The sequence below is a fragment of the Hemibagrus wyckioides genome, linkage group LG08 (genome assembly GCF_019097595.1).
Source record: "Hemibagrus wyckioides isolate EC202008001 linkage group LG08, SWU_Hwy_1.0, whole genome shotgun sequence".
Taxonomy (NCBI): domain Eukaryota; kingdom Metazoa; phylum Chordata; class Actinopteri; order Siluriformes; family Bagridae; genus Hemibagrus; species Hemibagrus wyckioides.
The window spans coordinates 24,050,802-24,072,434 of NC_080717.1; the positions used below are offsets into that span (position 1 = coordinate 24,050,802).

The following is a 21,633-nucleotide window of genomic DNA, read 5'->3' on the forward strand; positions in this document are numbered from 1 at the left end:
TATTTTATTTTATTTTATTATTTTTTTTACAGGTAATGAGCTAAAACCACACAACTCAGTGCATGTGAATAAATTTATTTCATTTATTTTATACTCACAAAATCAAACAAAACAGATTTAACATTTAAATAATGAACATTCCAGTTTGACACAAAAACTGAAAGAGACAAGACAAGCAGATAGTTATGGCTTTTCTTTACACAATGACACGGACACAAAGATAACAAAACACACGTTTTCACACGCTATAAAACACGTTATTATTCACACACCAGTTCCTTTACAACTGATTTATCCAGATCACTGTTTTTTTAAGATATTAAATAATCATTTATATCGATAATCAAACAGCGCCGCAGAAACCTGTGAGATTTAAAGCCTGATTTATAATATTTAGATTTTTGTTTTAGTGTTAAAGCTTCGGTCAGATTATGACCTTTCATAACGCTAATGTGTTTAAAACTGTGGTGTGTGTTGCTCTGTTGTAGAACAGCTAATCATGCTAATTAGTGATTAGCATAGGAGATTAGTGCTTTATATAAATGCAGCCTGAAATACGGAGGACACGGAAACACTGAACACTCCCCTCACACACTGAGAATAAAACGGTGTAAACACTCCAAACCTTAAATAAACGCCTGAGTGAGTGACGTGTTAGTATGTGTCAGGGTCTTCTATGTGCTAGTGCTGTGCTAAAATAGCTAAAGGTGTAGCAGAAGGTTGTTGTAACATTTAGTACAGACGATTCAATTCCCAAAAAATGATCCAGAAAAATGGACAGGGAAAAGGTGATGAGTGTAAATGTTGAAGAGAGTTTCATTGTTTTTATCGTCAAATGAACATGCTAAGCTGTTCACTGTCAGTCACTGTTAGCATTAGCATTTCTGTTCTATCTGTTCCTTTAAGAGTACAGTGCAGATTTGGTTATAAATCATAAATCAGTTGATGGTGATCAGTTTGACCTAAAAATGTTTTTATAGCATTCCATGTGTCATAGCAGCAAATCTTATGAATACACAACAAAGTTAGCTTAAATTAGCATCCCTCCTGTTTTAAATGTACCCAATTAGTTGTGATGGGTTCGGTGTGTGATGTTCCTTAGTAGCTTCAGGAGCTAATGCTAATGTAGCAAGTAATGGAAGTTTAGAGCCTCCAACTTAGCGTCATGCAAACTACATTTAATTTCTGGCCTAAACTTGCTTTAAAGTCCAGGCCTGATGATACGAGACGTTCAAGCTTCACACACACTCTGTACAGCGCCGTATGTCCGTCTGAGTTTTATTTACAGCGACAAGAAACACACATCAAGCCATTCGCACCGTTTGCTTGGTCTTTAACAACACTAAAAAAACAGACAATGACGGCGGCAACAAACATGCAGCTCCTCGCTAACAGTTAGCACACATTTAAGAAAACGAGCATTCAAACCAAATCCAGCCTGCGATCATGAGTTTAACAATTCTCTTTTACTCTCAGCACATGACTTCCAAATGTCTTGGGGATGTGATGAGTCTCGAGCTTCACCATGTGTTCACACTGACAGCCATCTTTTACCTCATTCCCACTCAATTCGTTCTGCACTGGTCACCTTACTAGCAGTTGCCATGGCTATACACTTCTCGCCCCTGGCTAGTGCAATATGATCGCACAAACGACATAGCTAGCTACGGAAAATATGGAAAAGTCCATTTCTCCACAAAAATACATTAATTTTACTAAAAAAAAACCAGAGTATATTTTGCGTAGTTTGTCCACAGGTTAAGTTCTCAGCATGCTTCCTGTGGAGGTGACATCATGAGCCTACAACAAGCTCACGCAAAACCCTGAAGGTTCATATCTGTTATCATGTATGAGTTCTTCAGGACTGCAAGTGGCGCTGTTCAAACTCAGTGAGTGGAAACAGGAAGCAGATGTGAAACATTATAACAGCATAATCTATGATCGGACAATCTTCTGGAGCCTAACCAATGGCAGGAAAGGGGCGGAGACAAGACTCCATCCAACAAAATAGAGACATGCGGCGTTCACAGAGTTGATAGAGGACGAACACAAAGCAGACGCTCCTCATCATACCACAAACATTCAGCCTTAAATCAAAAGAACATCAGGATGACAAGAGTTCAGATTCTGAAAGAAATAATCTGGATTGTGCACATGGAATAAATGGAAGTGAAACAGAAATGTCTTCCGAGATTCCTGAACTCTGGAGTTTTTCATTGACTCAGGAGGCTCCGAGTCCACAGCAGGTGAGAGTGAAGCTGGCTGATGTCATTACTCTGATTTTAAGTGAATCCTAGTCTCTCGTCTAGTCTCTGGTGTGTTTTTTTTTCACTGCAGGTTTAACAAACACATGGTCCCTGGTTCCGTTTGAGAGAACACTTACACGGTCACCATGGCGACTATAAAATCGTCCGCATCCTCATTCTGACACGAGAGCGTGACAGAAGGACTCGGGGTTACGCTGTTCTGTTCTCTGATTGGTCGTTTAGTTCAAGGTTAAAAAAAATGCTGTGAAATATTTTTACTCATCTGAGTTGCATGAACAGCATGAACATTTTGGATGATGATTAATTTTGGGACAAATAAATTAAATTAGAATATTATTCCTGTTGTTTATTACACATAATTTTAAAACAATTTTATTAACACTGATATATGAGGTTTTTTTTATATTATATGGTAGAATAATTGCAAAAAAGAGACATAATAATAATAATAATAATAATAATAATAATAATAATAATAATAATAATAATAATAATAACAAATCAATTACTGAGCTTATCCAATCAGATACAAACAGTGCTGTTAGCCCCACCCCCTGAGACCTTGCATTTACTTTCTGCTGCCAAAACTTTCAGGTCTTTGTGCAGTGAAAAAAACCAAATCATCCCTACAGGTATGTTATTGTTTAGTAAAAGTGTGAATAATTGGTTTGAGGCTTAATTTGAGGCTATGTGATGTAATATACGGTGAAGATGTTTATTGATTATTATTTCTGGGTTCATCTCTACAAACACTTTTTATTGGTGATTTTACTGATAATAAATTTGAATATTGTGTCAACTAGTGTTTCAGACTATGTGTGTGTGGATGTGTGTGTGTGTGTTATTCTCTCATCACAGCAGAACTTTCTCTCTGGTTTCGGGCAGTTTGAGAGCCAGCAGTCCTCCACACAGCAGTGCAGCGCAGGACAGGAGGATGGGGATGACTGTAGTGACCCCCACAAATGAGGAAAAGATGGAACTGCCCAAGATGGCCGCCAGTTTACACAATGCATTCAAGACACCGAATGCCGTGGCTCTGGAAGAACAAGACAAAGATGAAAGAGTGTTTTTAAGGATTCATCTTTTTTTTTTAAATAATGCTTTTGTGGATTTAATAAAACTCAGTTAGGTAAATGTTCCTTCAAGTCTAAATTAAAACACGCTTCTAACTTCACCTCCACAAGATGGCTGCTGCTGTTTGGAGCGTCACTGGTGAAGCTTCTCAGAAATTAAAGCTTGGATTATTAGAAAGCAGCATGTGACACTGTGCTCATCTTAACACACTTCTACACTATTCCACACACTGACTGAGCGCTAACACTAACCAGGTTCCTTTGTAGACGTAAGGAACTACTGGGACAATTCACTGCATGACCACCAGAGGGAGTGCTGATGGGTGGATTGCCACTCCTTGTTGAGCACCATGTGATTATGTCACGTGTTATATCACCTGTTCTAATAGGAGAAGTTCACTTCCAGAACAAAAATCTACAAATAATTTACACCCTCCACCCCCCCATGTCATCTATGATCTTCATGTCTTTCTTTCTTCAGTCGTGAAAGAAATTATGTTTTTTGAGGAAAACATTTCAGGATTTTTCTTCATAACGTGGATTTCAATGGTGGCCGCGAGTTTGACCTTCCAAGATACAATTTCAAAGAGCTCTAAATAATCCCAGCCCAGGAAGAAGGCTCTTATCTAGCCAAACCATCTGGGGTAAGGGCCCAATGGTGTCAACTTGGCGGTGCTGGGGCTTGAACCCTGATCTTCTGGTCAATGACCCAGGTGGCTAGCACCACCTTTTATACACTATATTGCCAAAAGTATTCGCTCACCTGCCTTGACTCGCATATGAACTTAAGTGACATCCCATTCCTAATCCATAGGGTTCAATATGACGTCGGTCCACCCTTTGCAGCTATAACAGCTTCAACTCTTCTGGGAAGGCTGTCCACAAGGTTTAGGAGTGTGTTCATGGGAATTTTTGACCATTCTTCCAGAATCGCATTTGTGAGGTCACACACTGATGTTGGACGAGAAGGTCTGGCTCTCAGTCTCCGCTCTAATTCATCCCAAAGGTGTTCTATCGGGTTGAGGTCAGGACTCTGTGCAGGCCAGTCAAGTTCATCCACACCAGACTCTGTCATCCATGTCTTTATGGACCTTGCTTTGTGCACTGGTGCACAGTCATGTTGGAAGAGGAAGGGGCCAGCTCCAAACTGTTCCCACAAAGTTGGGAGCATGGAATTGTCCAAAATGTCTTGGTATGCTGAAGCATTCAGAGTTCCTTTCACTGGAACTAAGGGGCCAAGCCCAGCTCCTGAAAAACAACCCCACACCATAATCCCCCCTCCACCAAACTTTACACTTGGCACAATGCAGTCAGACAAGTACCGTTCTCCTGGCAACCGCCAAACCCAGACTCGTCCATCAGATTGCCAGATGGAGAAGCGCGATTCGTCACTCCAGAGAACGCGTCTCCACTGCTCTAGAGTCCAGTGGCGGCGTGCTTTACACCACCGCATCCGACGCTTTGCATTGCACTTGGTGATGTATGGCTTGGATGCAGCTGCTCGGCCATGGAAACCCATTCCATGAAGCTCTCTGCGCACTGTTCTTGAGCTAATCTGAAGGCCACATGAAGTTTGGAGGTCTGTAGCGATTGACTCTGCAGAAAGTTGGCGACCTCTTCGCACTATGCGCCTCAGCATCCGCTGACCCCGCTCCGTCAGTTTACGTGGCCTACCACTTCGTGGCTGAGTTGCTGTCGTTCCCAAACACTTCCACGTTCTTATAATACAGCTGACAGTTGACTGTGGAATATTTAGGAGCGAGGAAATTTCACGACTGGATTTGTTGCACAGGTGGCATCCTATCACAGTTCCACGCTGGAATTCACTGAGCTCCTGAGAGCGACCCATTCTTTCACAAATGTTTGTAAAAACAGTCTGCATGCCTAGGTGCTTGATTTTATACACCTGTGGCCATGGAAGTGATTGGAACACCTGATTCTGATTATTTGGATGAGTGAGCGAATACTTTTGGCAATATAGTGTATCTGGGCTTGAATTTTCATCACATTTTAGATGTAAAATGATCTGTCAATAGGTTAAAATTTTTCAAATTCTTCTAAAGATCAATAATCTAATCTTAAATCTGTTCTGAATAAAAAACCTATCTGGTGACATGCAGCTCTGTGACTTGTTTTACTGATCAGTTTTATTCACAGCTCTGTTCTGCTAACTACATTTACATTTCTGGTATTTGGCAGATGCCCTTATCCAGAGAGACTTATATTTTGTCACATTTTCTATAAAACTGAGCAGTTGAGGGTCAAAGCCTTGCTCAGGGGCCCATCAGCGGCAATTTGGTGGAGCTGGGATTCAGACTCACAACCTGCCGATCAGTAGTCTGATGCCTTAACTACTAAGCTATACATCCCTTATAACTAATAACTTTATATCGTGTTGATGGAGTGCTGATGGAGAGAGAGAGTAGACACAGAAAAGCGTTTATACCTTTTAGAGGCGGGGTAAAGTTCCACGGTGACGACCTCGATGCCGTTCCACGCCGCCACGCTGACGCCACAGAACAGACACTGCAGGGCGATGATGGCTGCCTGACTGAAGCTTAGAAACAGGAAGAAGGTGCAGCCGGCGGAGATGAGCATGGAGCCTCCTAAAAACACACAAAACACACACACAGGCAGTGAGAGAACGATTACATTTCATCCGTTTAACACTGCAGCATGAGCGAGTTCCTGTTGTTGCTCCTGTTATATCAGACACTGTATCCCTCAACAGACTCCCTTTATTCTCTCACTGCAAGTAAAAAAAGTCCTAAAGATGTGAAAAACTTCAAGTTTCAGCTTCACCTCTGAATGATACATAGCACTGAAATAGAAATAGCCTTTATTTGTCACATATACATTACAGCACAGTGAAATTCTTTCTTCCCATATAAGGTCAGAGCACAGGGTCAGCCATGATACAGCACCCCTGGAGCAGACAGGGTTAAGGGCCTTGCTCAAGGGGCCAACAGTGGCAACTTGGCGGTGCTTGATCCCCTGAACTTCAGTGACCCAGAGCCTTAACCACTTGAGCCACCACCACCCTACTCATGCTGGAGACTCCTTCCAAACATCATACACACACTTACAGCATCCCAAGTTTAAGGAAACCTCGTCATATCAGAGATTATTATTTTACTGATAATAGTTTATGTGGAATGTGTGCTGTGCACGTCCCTGTGAATGAGCCGTTGCTATGGAAACGATAATATATCAGAGTGCATTAATATAAACCTGCACTAGAGTCAGAGCTGCTGTTAGAGCACCTGATCCACCAATCAGAGTCCAGAACTCGCTATCTGAAACTGATTAGAAGTCAGGGAAAGAGTCAGTGACGTAGGTTCATCTGCATTATTATTATTGTTATTATTATTACTATGTGATATTTTTCGTCGACTCACCGATCATTTTAATTCTCCCGATCTTGTCCATGAACATGGCTGATATGATATTCCCAGGAAGCACAGCCAGACTTCCCAGAAAGCTGACCAGGTAAATGAGGACATCGTTCTCCTCCTCCAGGTTCAGATGGCAGCCCTTTTTTGGCTGCAGGAAGGTGGTGTTGTCCATCGTGCAGTCGATGAAGTTCTCCTTGTACAGATCTGAGGAGATAACACACCGGGGTTCTCACAGGTCTGAGATCAGAAGTGCACGCAGAGCTGTAAATCACCTTACCCGTGTTGTAGAAGGTGGTGAATCTAAAGGTGCAGTTTTTAAAATACGTGTCTGAAGATCTGATGTCTTTGAAATAACAGTGCTCGAAGAGCGAGTCCTCAAACGTCACTGACTTCATCTTGATGCTGATGAACCTGCAGCAGAGACCAGGATGGAACGACATGCTCACACACCACTGAGTAACACACCCTCACACTCTGTTGACTGACTTCAACTAAAAGTGGGCGTGGCCTTATCTGGGATCTTTTTTTAATTGAATTTGAACAATTTCCCCACACTAACAGCAGGTCCATGTTCAGGTCCATGTCTGTGTTACTTTTCATTTTCTTTGAAATGACGTTTATGTTAATGTTAGTGTTAAAGTTTGTCATCATGATTGTGTAAACGATTGCATTAACACATACACACACACACACACACACACACACACCCTGTTCACTCTGAACAACTCATCTGGTATGGGGTTGTGTTGCTGCTACACACTTGTCGTTGATGTATTTCCCGTCTCGGTGGATCTGGTTCTCCAGAGAGAAGTTGAAGTGGAAGTTTTCGATTCTCTCTCCGGGGAAATTCTTCACCTTGGACTCGTACTCCTCGTACTGGAGGTGCTTGATCATGTCCGGGAACCACACGGCTAATCCGTAGTAACTAAAATGCACAAACACAAATGTTGCTACATTGCAAGCTCTTTCTTTGCTGCTAGCTTCTGCATTTAGCCGCTGAAAAATAATTTAATAATCAATTCTGAGCAGTGATGCTAATCATTCGTGCTAATCTCTCTTTGTGAAATGATGCTAATTACTATGTATTTCACTAATATGCTATGCTAAACTACACAGTAATCTGTACTGAGATCTGGATCTACTGCAATATCAGGCTAATTATTGTGACTTTTTTTGCTAACTTGTATTTATTTAGCAAACGTTAACAGATATTTATCTCCTTGTGATCATTAGCATTTATTTGATTTATGCTGCTGTATTTATGCTGCATGTCACAGATTTCTATTTATTTTTGTAGCGTGTTCTTGGCTTTAATGAGATAAATAATCTGTGAATAAAGTCTTGTTTAGACCATCTCTTACCTGAAGGCCATCGTGAACCAAATAACAGCCATGAGCAGAGTCGCAAGTCTCAGATCATGAGCTAAGAGCGACGCGACATTCTTCAACACCTGTGTGTGGAAACCTCATTAAACTTGTCCTGTGTGTAAAACACGCATCGGTGTGTGTAATAAAAGCTGCTGAGGAGTTTACCAGTTTGATTAGAGTCAGGGTGCGAACCGCCCATCTCTGCAGAGGCGTTCCTGTGGAGGTCTGAATCTCAAAAAACTCGTCCTCCTGCGTCTTCGGAGTCTTGATCTGAGAAACCTGTGCAGTTAAAGACACGACACATGCAACACACACTGCAGAGTTTACTCCTGTTCAAGCGGCGAGGCATAAAATCAGTAGAAAAAACCCATCTGATCTCTCCTGAGAGAACATCACTCACAGTGAACACTCGCTCCGGTTCTCCTTTCACTCTCCAGTTAGTGTCGTGAACATGCTTCAGGATCATCCAGGCCTCATCGTGTTTAGCATGCTGGAAAAAAAACCCACAACAATCAGTCAAAGACTTTATTACACAGTGATAGCACTCTGTTCAAAAACAGAACAGGGAAAGAAAGAAAGAAAGAAAGAAAGAAAGAAAGAAAGAAAGAAAGAAAGAAAGAAAGAAGGAAAGAAAGACAGAAAGAAAGAAGGAAGGAAAGAAAGAAAGTAAGAAGAAATGAAGGAAGGAAAGGAATAAAGAAAGAAAGAAAAAGAAAGAAAGAAAGAAAGAAAGAAAGAAAGAAAGAAAGAAAGAAAGAAAGAAAGAAAGGAGGGAGGGAGGGAGGGAGGGAGGGAAGAAAGAAAGAAAGAAAGAAAGAAAGAAAGAAAGAAAGAAAGAAAGAAAGAAGGAAGGAAGGAAGGAAGGAAGGAAGGAAGGAAGGAAGGAAAAATGAAAGAAAGAAGGAAGGAAGGAAGGAAGGAAGGAAGGAAGGAAGGAAGGAGGGAAAGAGAGAAGGAAGGAAGGAAGGAAGGAAGGAAGGAAGGAAGGAAGGAAGGAAGGAAGGAAGGAAGGAAGGAAGGAAGGAAGGAAGGAAGGAAAGAAAGGAAGAAAGAAAGAAAAATGTATACTTAAAATAGGAGGACAATTTGGGAAAGAAAGAAAGAAAGAAAGAAAAAGAAAGAAAGAAAGAAAGAAAGAAAGAAAAAATAAGAAAGAATGAAGGAAGGAAAGAAACGAAGAAAGAAAGAAATAAAGAAAGAAAGAAAGTGAAAGAAGGACAGATAAAGAAGGAAAGAGAGAGAGAAAGAAAATGGATTCTAAAAATAGGACAATGTGGGAGAGAAAGAAAAAAAATAAAACTATTTTTTTTAAACCATGGTATTATGCGTTTTCATTTTTGTTATATAAGTTTCTAATCTAAATGATATGTTTATTTGTTTATTTATTTATATTTATATATTTATGTTTATTTATTTCTGTCACATCTGTACTGATGCTGTCCCACACATCTGTCGCTTTCTTCTCATCCTATAAACTTTCCTTATTTGGTCACAACTTCCTGTGTTGTGAAGTCTGTAGTTTTTTCCTCTGCTCTCCTCAGTGTCCGGTGTGTGTAAGGCTGAATCTTAGCATATATGTTTTGACCTTTGACCCCGTACCTCCAGCAGGAAGCGTGGACTCTCGGGCATGAAGGTGAGGCCGATGAGAGCGGCGACGGCCGGCAGAGCACAGACCAGCACGAACACACGCCAGCTGTGGAACTGAAACTCTGAACCCATGCTGAAACCCCATCCTGAACACACCCACACACAGAAGAACTATACCATACTGATGGAAGATGTGTTATAAGCATTATTAATGTGTCACAGAGTGTTATTAATGAGTAATAACAGTGTCATAATGAGGATGATGTGATACAGAGCATTAATAATGTGTAACAACTGTTCTGCACTAAGGGATTGAAAAGAGTGTTATTCATGTGTAACAACTGTACCATTGTCGAGGACGATGTATTATAGTGCATTATTAATGTATAATAAATGTACTATAGTGATGGATGATGTGTTACAGAGCTGTTATTAATGTGTAATATCTGTACTGTAATGAGGGAACACATAGAGCATTGTTACTGTGTAATAACCATAATTTAGTGAGAGATGATGTTATAGAGCTGTTATTAATGTGTTATAGAGCATTATTTGTATAATTGTACCATAGTGAGGGATGATGGCCCAGGCAGTGAACGAAGCATAAATTCCACCAATCATCCAGAACATACAGAGCCAGCTGAGATGCTCTCCTCTCTTATCCATCTGCAGAAACTCTGAGAAGTACGAGTACACAATCGGGACGGAGCCACCAATACTGCAACACACACACACACACACACCCACACACGTTTCATCACTTTGTTTCAGCTAAATTTGTTTATAAATTTAGGTATTTATTTAATGTGAAACTCATTTCCCCTCTTCTTTCTATTGGCTCTATCTCTCTTTCTCTCTCACCCGAAGCCAGAGATGAGTCTGAAGAAGATGAAGAACCCATATCCCTGAGAGAAGGACGAGAGGAAGGCAGCAATGCAGTTGATGGTCAGAGCGATGATCAGACATTTCCGTCGTCCCACTTTATCAGCCATTCCTCCCCAAATGAACGCTCCCAACATCATTCCCAGGAAAACGATCAGACCTGAGGGGGAGGGTTAATGGTGAGGTATTAGAGGAACAGGACAGAATGGAGTTGTTTCTTATATTATATTCAAATAACCACTGTTTGTTTAAACAGATTTTATAACAAGTGATAAATAACTAAACTGCAGTCAGATCGAACCGAGATCGTACTGGGTGCAGTTACTTTAGATTACCACTAGGAGGCACAATTCCCCTGTTCAATTCAAAGCTGCCGAAGATATCTATCTATTTCTTCAAGATCGTACATCATAACAGGCCCAGAATAAACTCTCTAAAAAATACACACATCTTGTTTCAGGAATAAAAGCTGCATAACTTCACTATTATACTCCTGAAAAATATTATAGACGGTGTAAAGCTTATTTATAAATGTATATCAGTATAGAAGTTTATCATCATCTTTATCACTTTCAGCTACTCTAGTGTTAAGCTGTGAGAGGCGGAGCCTTGGCAGTGAGGGGGTGGAGTCATGGCAAACTGAACAAGATTGTCTTCAACTGAATAACACAGCAGTATTCAGCTACACAGTGTAGTTTACTTCATTTTATAGATTACAGCGAGCCGATGACAGGAAGATGATTACAGGAAGTCAATTACAGGAAGATGATTACAGGAAGATGATAACAGGAAGTCGATTACAGGAAGTCGATTACAGGAAGTAGATTACAGGAAGACGATTACAGGAAGAAGATTACAGGAAGACGATTACAGGAAGAAGGTTACAGGAAGTCGATTACAGGAAGACGATTACAGGAAGATGATTACAGGAAGTCGATTACAGGAAGATGATTACAGGAAGTCGATTACAGGAAATCGATTACAGGAAGACGATTACAGGAAGTTGATTGCAGGAAGTTGATTACAGAAAGTTGATTACAGGAAGACGATTACAGGAAATCAATTACAGGAAGTTGATTAAGGGAAAACGATGACAGGAAGACGATTACAGGAAGTCAGTTACAGGAAGTCGATTAAGGGAAAACGATTACAGGAAGACGATTACAGGAAGTCGATTACGGGAAGATGATTACAGGAAGTCAATTACAGGAAGTCGATTAAGGGAAAAGATTACAGGAAGTTGATAACAGAAAGTAAATTACAGTAAGTGGATTACAGGAAGTGGATTACAGGAAGTGGATTACAGTGAAGTCCCACTGTGTCCCAAGTTTTTATCCACATCTCTGTGATCCTGTTGTGTCTCTGAAACCTGGAAATAACTGCGTCTGAAGAATTGTTTGTGTTTTGAAGGTCTGCAGATGGTAGAGCTCTAATAAAAATTGTCATTATGAAACATTACACCTGGAAACACTCTGTCGCAGGTTCACCGTGTTCCCGTCACACAGCCCCCAAACCTGGAACAGCAGTAAATATGAAGAACCTTCTGTTTCACAGGATTTATTTTATCACATTACAGATTAACAACTGTCTTATAAAAAACACAAAAGTCTCTACAGATATTTAAGATTACACATGTTTAGATAGATAGATAGATAGATAGATAGATAGATAGATAGATAGATAGATAGATAGATAGATAGATAGATAGATAGATAGACAGATGTTGACATCAGCTGTTTTTCACAGCAGTGATTAATGACAAACCTGAACCTGAAGGTGAGAGACTATAAATTCTAATGCAGCAGAGAGAGAGAGAGAGAGAGAGAGAGAGAGAGAGAGAAGGAGTGATTCTTCCACAGAGAGGAGGTGAACTGGCTGATTTTTTCCATCCCAGCATGTCCATCTGTATCCCCTCTCTCTCTCTCTCTCTCTCATCAGTCGCTCTTCATCCCTCCTGCCAGGTCACGACATCAAGATGAATAGAAGGAGGGAGCGAGGGACTGATGGCGGGAAAGAGAAAGTAACAGAGTGAGGAGAAGAACACAGAAAATAGTGAGTGACACAGAAAGTAGAGAGTGAGTGATAGAAAAAAGAAATGAAAGAAAAAGAGTGAAAGAGAGAATAAGAGATAAGTGAATGAGAAAGAACAGATAGAGATGGAACATGGATAGAGGAGAGATGGCTAGAGAGGATGCTACAGTAAGTAAGTGAGTTTTTATTGGAAGTGTTCAGAAGGGAAAGAAAGAAAAATGAGATCGATAGAGTGTGAGAGAGAAACAGATCGCACAAAAAATGAATAGGTGATGAAAAGAAGAGAGAAGAAAAAGAGGGAAAGAAAAACTGAGGGCTGTTGTGTATCAGATTCAGGAATCAAGGTCAGATGGAAATATATTGATCTGCTGAAGCCTTCGCTGACTCGGCTGTTTACACACACACACACACACACACACACACAGAGTTGTGAATTAGCTTCCTGAAACAGCATGCCTCATCATGTTTTGTGTTTTTTATTGCTCCTAATTAATTCTTCTTATTAATTTAATAACTCCTCTGAAAAATTTCATTTCTAATTTAATTTCTTCACTTAGTAAAATCTTCTTGACATAAAGTTGAGCTTGTAACACAGCCTGATTAATCTCAGTGCCATTAGCGAATGAGTCAGCAGTTCCTTCCTTATTTATGCTCCACTTCTGGCTAATATCGAACTCCTGCCAAGTGTTTCGGCCCGATCCAAATTCTCTAGGGTTAATGGGGCAGTGAAGAAAAACACGGATGCTGCTGTAAAGTCTGGAATTTTCCGGATGTGTCAAGTGTGTGTATGCGTATGGATTGAGGAACCAACCAAAACTGTCCGAAATCTTTCCACACTGGAAGGTGAACTCACGCTACACTGTTTGCTAGGCAACAAGAAAGTATGTTTGAGCAGCATAAGTAAGTTAGCTCTTGTAGCTAGCACCAAGTTCCTTCTAAACACCGAGGAAAGACACAGTGACACTGGAAACTAACCAGAATGATCCAAAACATCAACATTTACCTCAGATGTGTCGACAAATCCGTGTAAAAAGACTCTAAACAACCAAAATACACTTTTAGCGTCGACTGCTAAATGAATTTTAGTCTGTTCAAATGCAACTAAAGCTGTGCTTAAGAGAAGGAAAGGAAAGAAAAGTCAATATACAACAGAAAAGATGCACAGTAAGCATAAGCTAGGAATTAGCTCGCTAGCATGCCACTGACAATTTCCTTATAGAGATATTGTAAAGATGCTGAAAACTAGCAAGAACAGCAACATTTACCTCATCTGTTTTTTGTAATTGGAAGGAAAACATTGTTACTTAGCAACCGAGAAGTCAAAGTTATAGACTGAGTCCATGCTAGCTAGCTAACATGTCATCAGTAAGTGTATTATACACATTGTAGTGACACAGTATCCTAACTATCCAGAACATCAACGTTGACCTCAGATATGCTGGCAAATAAATCAGAATAAAGTTGAAGTTACACATTATAATGAAACTCAGCTGCCGAGACTAATGACATTGGCATCGGTGTTGATAGATCTGGGAAATGTGGACAGAATATCTCAGCTAGCTCATGTACAAGACATTATTTTTTCAGGTTTTATCTTTTACAGGTTTTTATCTCTTAAAAACATGACAAGATAGTAGTTGAACCATGAACCTGCGTAAGTTACTGAGCAAAAATTCTGTGTACAAAAATGCTAAAAAATGCTAGCTGTATCCTGAGTGAAAGAGAAAGTCGTGTCATTATCAACAAATGGGAAAAAAAGGTAAATAAAATAGAATTCTTAATGAGGGAAAATATCTTTTAGGAAACTGAGTTAATGATTCTTATTTTTAGATTATGACAAATTCTACTAGATAAATTATTTGTGCTAAAGTTTTGGGCAATTTGTTTGTGGTAAATTAATGGAAAAAAGACAAAAAAATATCTTATAAATAAACATTATTAATATCTCATCATGAGAAATATTATCTACTTTTACCTTTGCTCAATATATTTTTATTTGTGAGATATAATTTATTGCTAATTCTGATTTGTACATACTTACAATTTAGCCCCGCCCACTTCTACCTTCTAGCCAGAATAAAATTTATAGAAAGAGCAATCTTTCAACTTAATACATTAATGCAGGACTTACCCAGCATGCCTTTCTCTGCATTAGACATGCACATGTCCTTTTCAGCGCTGGGAAGCGCCAACGCCACAACGAAACACTCAACGCTGTCGGCCATCAGCGCCAAGCCCAGCACCACGAACAGACTCCACTGGAAGCGTCCGTGTCCGCAGTCCTCGATGATCTCCTCGTACTGCTCCGCCAGGCCGTCGTCTTCATCCGGATCTGCACGGAGTTTGACCTTTGACCTAGCCGCTTTGACCTCATCCGGGTGCGGGATGCCCTGGTACTCGCCCTCGTACATCTGGTCGTCCTCATCGTGACCCTCGGTGACGTCACTCGCCGCGTCTTCATCCTCTTGGTATTCGGCCTGGTAGCCGTTACCGTGGTGATAGGTGTTCTGATAAGGGTCGGCCATTTTTACAAAATTTCACAGCAAAAAGCAAAGAGCAATCCTGGACACACCTGAGCCCAAGTGTGTGTTTTCCGCTGGATAGGACAATTAAGATGAAAATTTCACTAACTCCAGGTATCATTACCTCAGACGGTCCACATCGCTCCAGGACGACATGCTAAACCTGATAGAGAGAAAAAATCATCAATCACCATTCAGATTTTAAAGTTGAATTTCAGTAAAGATGAATCAGTGACAGTGATTTCTATTTCCAATCTTTAAGGAAGAAGTAAAACACTTTTGGGGGTGTGCTGTTAAAGGAAAATAATCAGTAACCAGGTGATGTGATGCAGCAGATTTCGACCCTGAAGCTGATTATGTTCGTCTTACAGCACATTAAAAAGTGTTTTATTTCTCTTACACTTCTGGAACTTATCAGTGATGTGATGTTCTATCAGCTATAAAGACTCATCCCCTCAGCAGTCTCTCTCTCTCTTTATTCTCTCTCTTCAAGTTAATAAGAGAAAAAACTCAGCTTGTCATGTTACTGAGAAACCACAAAAACTCCTCTGTCCTGAAGATGTGGAGAACTTCAACCTCCAGCTTCACCTCTGACTGATACACAGCACTGACACTGGAGACTCCTTCACCACATCACACACACACACACACACACACACACACACTGATACACAGCACTGACACTGGAGACTCCTTCACCACATCACACACACACACACACACACTGATACACAGCGCTGACACTGGAGACTCCTTCACCACATCACACACACACACACACACACACACTGATACACAGCACTGACACTGGAGACTCCTTCACCACATCACACACACACACACACACACACACACTGATACACAGCACTGACACTGGAGACTCCTTCACCACATCATATACAAACACACACACACACACACACACACACTGATACACAGCGCTGACACTGGAGACTCCTTCACCACATCACACACACACACACACACACACTGATACACAGCACTGACACTGGAGACTCCTTCACCACATCACACACACACACACACACACACACACTGATACACAGCACTGACACTGGAGACTCCTTCACCACATCATATACACACACACACACACACACACACACTGATACACAGCGCTGACACTGGAGACTCCTTCACCACATCACACACACACACACACACACACACACACACTGATACACAGCACTGACACTGGAGACTCCTTCACCACATCATATACACACACACACACACACACACACTGATACACAGCGCTGACACTGGAGACTCCTTCACCACATCACACACACACACACACACACACACACACTGATACACAGCACTGACACTGGAGACTCCTTCACCACATCACACACACACACACACACACACACACTGATACACAGCACTGACACTGGAGACTCCTTCACCACATCACACACACACACACACACACACACACTGATACACAGCACTGACACTGGAGACTCCTTCACCACATCACACACACACACACACACACACACTGATACACAGCACTGACACTGGAGACTCCTTCACCACATCACACACACACACACTGATACACAGCACTGACACTGGAGACTCCTTCACCACATCACACACACACACACAAACATCTCTTTACAAAATATCAACGATTATTATTAATCTGTTTATTATCAGTGGAGTGTGTGCTGTATACATGCCTGTGAACAAGCTGTTGCTATGGAAACTATAAGGTATCAGAGTGAGTGAGGTTTATATTAATATAAACCTGTGCTACAGTCAAAGCTGCTGTTAGAGAGAATTAATCAACACCTGATCCACCAATCAGAGTCCAGAACTCAGCAGCAGTGAGTAAAATGGGATACTGTCTCGTGATTAAACTCAGATTATATTATTTCTGAGTGAACAGTAATTTAAATAGAGCAGAATGTTGCCAGATTTTGGAAACTGAAACCCTCATGCTACTTAATTTAATGAAATTCTTGTCCATGGGGGAAGGGAGACATTATGCTAGGTGTGTGTGTGTGTGTGTGTGTGTGAAGGACTAAACTACTTTCACAGCCGCTGTAAAATATTGATTAGAGATCAGGGAAGGTGTTTAGAACAGGAAAAAGGTGATGTAAGTAACGGTTAAGTAACTGGTTTGATAATGGTGATTAGTCACTTCTCCGTCTGTGATCATGCAGAACAACACACTGCAAGCTTAAAGAAGCGAGAGATGAATCGCTGCTGGAGCTGTCCATGTTTCTGTACAGAGAGAAAAGAAGACTGAAAGAGATGGAGAGAAAGAGATCAATCTCTCTATCTATCTTTGTCTTTCAATCTTCCATCTGGCTCTGCTTCTATTTTTTCCTAACCAAAGCTCTATTAAATACATGCGGGAATTTCGGGCCTTTCATCCCCGGAATCTGTTCCTTCCTCCTCAAAGTTGCTTAAAGTCAGTAAAGTCGCAGTAAACGATCACTTCTTTGGCTTCTGTGTGGATATAAAAAACTCTCCCATCATTTTTAAAGCCCCCCAGGAGATTTGTCTGGTTTGTGCTTCGCTTATTTATTTATTTTTCTTTCATAAGTGGACGCAGATTGCAAGCTCTTTAAATTCACTGTTAAAGTTCTGCACAAAACAGATAATCCTTTAAATGATCCATCTGTGCTCCTGTATTTACTGATCCTACAGCATGGCCAGGTAAACAAAAATCAATAAATAAACACGTCTGCTTTATAGCATAAGAAAACCCCAATGGTATTGTTTTAAGAATGTTGTCACTTTCAGAAGGATGAATTATACGTTGGTTCATCTAAACAATTGAATATGATCATTCAGCTACAAGATCATTAGTGAGATCAGACTCTGATGTCGGGATATTAGAGTTATGGTCATAGCAGAGTCCAGATCTCTATAGGTATGTTTCTTACAATCGGTGAAAAACATTCATATAGAGATCTGGACTCTGCTTTGACCATAACTCTAATGTTGCTGTTACGTACCAGTGTTTCCATACTGCACAACAATATTCCATCTATTTCTATTTTTACAAATATTTTATACAGATGTTTACTTTTACAGATATTTTATAGAGATGTTAACTTTTACAGATATTTTATACAGATGTTTACCTGTACAGATATTTTATACAGATGTTTACCTTCACAGATATTTTATACAGATGTTAACTTTTACAGATATTTTATACAGATGTTTACCTTCACAGATATTTTATACAGATGTTTACTTTTATGGATATTTTATACAGATGTTTACTTTTACAGATATTTCATACAGATGTTTACTTTTACAGATATTTCATACAGATGATTACTTTTACGGATATTTTATACAGATGTTTATCTTGACAGATGTTTTATACAGATGTTTACCTTTACATTTATTTTATACAGATGTTTACTTTTGCAGATATTTCATACAGGTGTTTACTTTTGCAGATATTTCATACAGATGTTTACTTTTACAGATATTTCATACAGATGTTTACTTTTACAGATATTTTATACAGATGTTTACTCAAAACTTTACTCAAAACGGACTTATTCCATTTATCATCATTACAACAATTGTATTTTGTATTTTATTTATATTTTTTAACTACTCTGCATGCCTTAAATTGCCCCCTGGGGATAAATAAAGTTTTTTTAATTGAATTGAATTGAATGTTGAGGAGACTCCCGAAGGTGTTGAGTGGGGTTGAGTCAGAGTCTCAGGCTCTGTGCAGGACACTCGAGATTTTCACTCCAACCTTCACCTCTACACCATGTCTTCATGGAGCTGCTTCGTGCGCAGGGACATTGTCATGATGGAGCAGGGTTTGGACTCGGGTTCGGAGTTTTTCAGTAAAGCTCCACACACAGAGCCGGTCTGTATGACTGTGACTCAGACTTCATTTGGAGAAGAAACACATCCAAGTGTGATGGCTAGGGGGCACATGCCTTGGCCGTATAAATTTGATCTTCTCTGTGTGTACATTTATTAGATTGGGAGATGATCCATGCAGGTATGACCTTATCCTGATCTCCTGTGTTTTTTAAGCAGAAGCACTGGAAAGATCAGAATGCAGAAAACTGGACTACAGCACTAGGAGTGTGGGGCGTGGCCAAATATAAAAAGGGGTGGGGCTAAATGTTGTGAAAATAATTCCCTGATCATTTAAAAGAAGCCACCTGAGATACGTGTGTACAGGTATCACTTCTGCTGCAGGTTACAGATACACTGTGATCCAGATTTCCGATGAACTTCTGCAGTTTTGATGAAATATTCCAGTCTCACATTGAATTAATTTAGACAGATAACCAGCGTGGTATTAGCTGCTGCTGAATATTCTGCAACAGAATAAACTATCGAGCTTCTCCCTTTTTTTTGCTCCTGGACAGCTGTTATTGTTTCAAGTCATTTCTAGCTTGTAGCGTCCAGTCAGACACCAGCGTCTGTGAGGCTGAAACTTCAAAAGATGAAACTTTCTGCTTGCTGATTTTTATTCCTGTCTGTTACTGCAGCGCTGTGTGTCTCAGTGTGTTCAATAACAAAGACAGATGAAGGTCAGGACTGCACTGTGTGTGTGTGTGTATGAGTGAGAGTGTGTGTGTATGAGAGAGTGTGTGTGCATGTGTGTGTTAGGGTGAGAGTGTGTGTGTATGTATGTGTGTTGGTGTGTTTGTGAATCTAAGTGTGTGTGTGAGTGTGCATGCTTGTGTGTGTGTGCATGTGTGTGAGAGAGAGAGTGTGTGTGTGAGTGTTTGTGAATGTATTGTGTGTGTGTGTATGAGTGAGAGTGTGTGTGTGTGTGTATGAGTGTTTGTGAATGTAAGTGTGTGTGTGTTGGTGTGTTTGTGAATGTAATTGTGTGTGATTGTGTGTGTGTATGTGCATGTATGAGTGTGTGCGTGATTGTGTGTGTGTGTGCATGTATGAGTGTGTGTGTGTGTGTATGTGTGTGAGTGTTTGTGAATGTAAGTGTGTGTGTGCATGTATGTGTGTGTGTGTGTGTGTGTGTGTGTTTGTGAATGTAAGTGTGTGTGTTTGTGTGTGTGTGTGTGTATGTATGTGTGTTGGTGTGTTTGTGAATGTAGGTGTGTGTGTGTGTGTGATTGTGTGTGTGTTTGTGAATGTAAGTGTGTGTGTGTTTGTGAATGTAAGTGTGTGTGTGTGTTTGTGAATGTAAGTGTGTGTGTTTGTGTGTGTGTATGTGTGGGTGAGAGTGTGTGTGTGTGTGTATGTATGTGTGTTGGTGTGTTTGTGAATGTAGGTGTGTGTGTGTGTGATTGTGTGTGTGTGTCTGTGTGTATGAGTGTGTGTGTTTGTGTGTGTTTGTGTTGACTATTTATTACACAAATTTTTTGATCAATTTTCATGGACCTAGATTAGAATTCGAGTGTTTTTCACCTGATTCTCGGGGAACATTACGCTCTGTGATGTGACATGATGTTGAATAAAATCTCAGATCATCAGAGAATACTTTGGTGGTGAGTTGAGATTGTTTGTCTTGTTATCAGCGGTCAGTCAGTGTCACTGTAACCAAAGCTGATCAGGACAGAGCCGAGTCTGTGTGTCAGAGGAATCTGTGATTAAAGTCACAATCTGCTCGTCTGAAACCAGCAGGAGAGCAACCTCACACACTCATACACACACCAACCATACAGGAAACATGAGAATGGGCAGAAAAATCTCCTCATTACCTCCAGATCACTGTGCAGAATGTGCGTGTGTGTGTGTGTGTGTGTAGCTTTCTAAACCAGCTTGAGCTCTACACAAATAGAGGAGATGTGAAGAAGTTTGGTTTGAAGAACAATGCTGATCCCACGCCATGTTAGCTATGTGTGTGTGTGTGTGTGTGTGTGTGTGTATGTGTGTATGTGTGTGGGTGGGTTGGTGGGCGGGATGGCTGCATTGCGTCTGCCAAAAGCTTGTGGGACTTCCAGAAAGAGAAACTTTACAGAGGACAGGAGGAGAGGAGGAGGATACACACACACACACACACATCAGCCTTCACACAGCATTTTAAGATGCTCTGGTGTTAGCAATTGTGTTAGTTTTAGTTCATAATTGCATTAATGTATAAATGAAGATGTCCAAGGAAATACTTTAATTAAGTAATAAAAAAAAATCAGTCAGAAAGGAGACACTGGATTTATAAAAAATATTCTCTAATTTACTAATAAATATTAATTAACAAAAAATGTTATTATAAAATGAATAGAATTGAAGAATAGGATCATTTCCTAACGTTAATAGATGAACCGGATCACGTCAGCGCTGGATCACGTCGCTCACGTCACCTGATTCACTCCTCGGTTTGAAGAGCGGCAGTGTTTCTAAAATCTGAAGCTAATTTACTGGAAAAATTCGTTACGTTCCAAACCCACCCGCGATAAACGAAAATCCGCGATACACGGATGCCACCCCCAAATGCTTTTTTTTTAATTGTTTAAGCCGTAAATGACCCTCCCACACTCTTTAAACTCACACAGGAAACATTTGCAAGCATA

At 40.4% G+C, this 21,633-nt stretch overlaps 1 protein-coding gene across 3 annotated transcripts in view; it reads right to left on the minus strand.

Annotated features, from left to right (window-relative positions):
- Window positions 1-63: 63 nt before the first annotated feature.
- The window catches only part of sv2bb (synaptic vesicle glycoprotein 2Bb), a 41,884-nt gene continuing 20,314 nt past the window's right edge, over window positions 64-21,633 (minus strand). For 2 of the 3 annotated variants that reach the window (XM_058396190.1, XM_058396189.1), the window contains exons 2-13: window positions 14,734-15,287; window positions 10,551-10,731; window positions 10,256-10,407; window positions 9,702-9,835; window positions 8,503-8,592; window positions 8,268-8,381; window positions 8,097-8,185; window positions 7,496-7,660; window positions 7,013-7,146; window positions 6,739-6,939; window positions 5,787-5,946; window positions 64-3,303 (exon numbers count right to left, since the gene is read on the minus strand). In XM_058396190.1, the coding sequence (XP_058252173.1) occupies window positions 3,120-3,303; window positions 5,787-5,946; window positions 6,739-6,939; window positions 7,013-7,146; window positions 7,496-7,660; window positions 8,097-8,185; window positions 8,268-8,381; window positions 8,503-8,592; window positions 9,702-9,835; window positions 10,256-10,407; window positions 10,551-10,731; window positions 14,734-15,127 (1,998 nt within the window). In that variant the 5' untranslated portion in view covers window positions 15,128-15,287 and the 3' untranslated portion in view covers window positions 64-3,119. Of the gene's footprint in view, window positions 3,304-5,786; window positions 5,947-6,738; window positions 6,940-7,012; window positions 7,147-7,495; window positions 7,661-8,096; window positions 8,186-8,267; window positions 8,382-8,502; window positions 8,593-9,701; window positions 9,836-10,255; window positions 10,408-10,550; window positions 10,732-11,833; window positions 12,336-14,733; window positions 15,288-21,633 lie in introns of those variants that run through there. The other variant, XM_058396191.1, reaches the window with a different exon arrangement.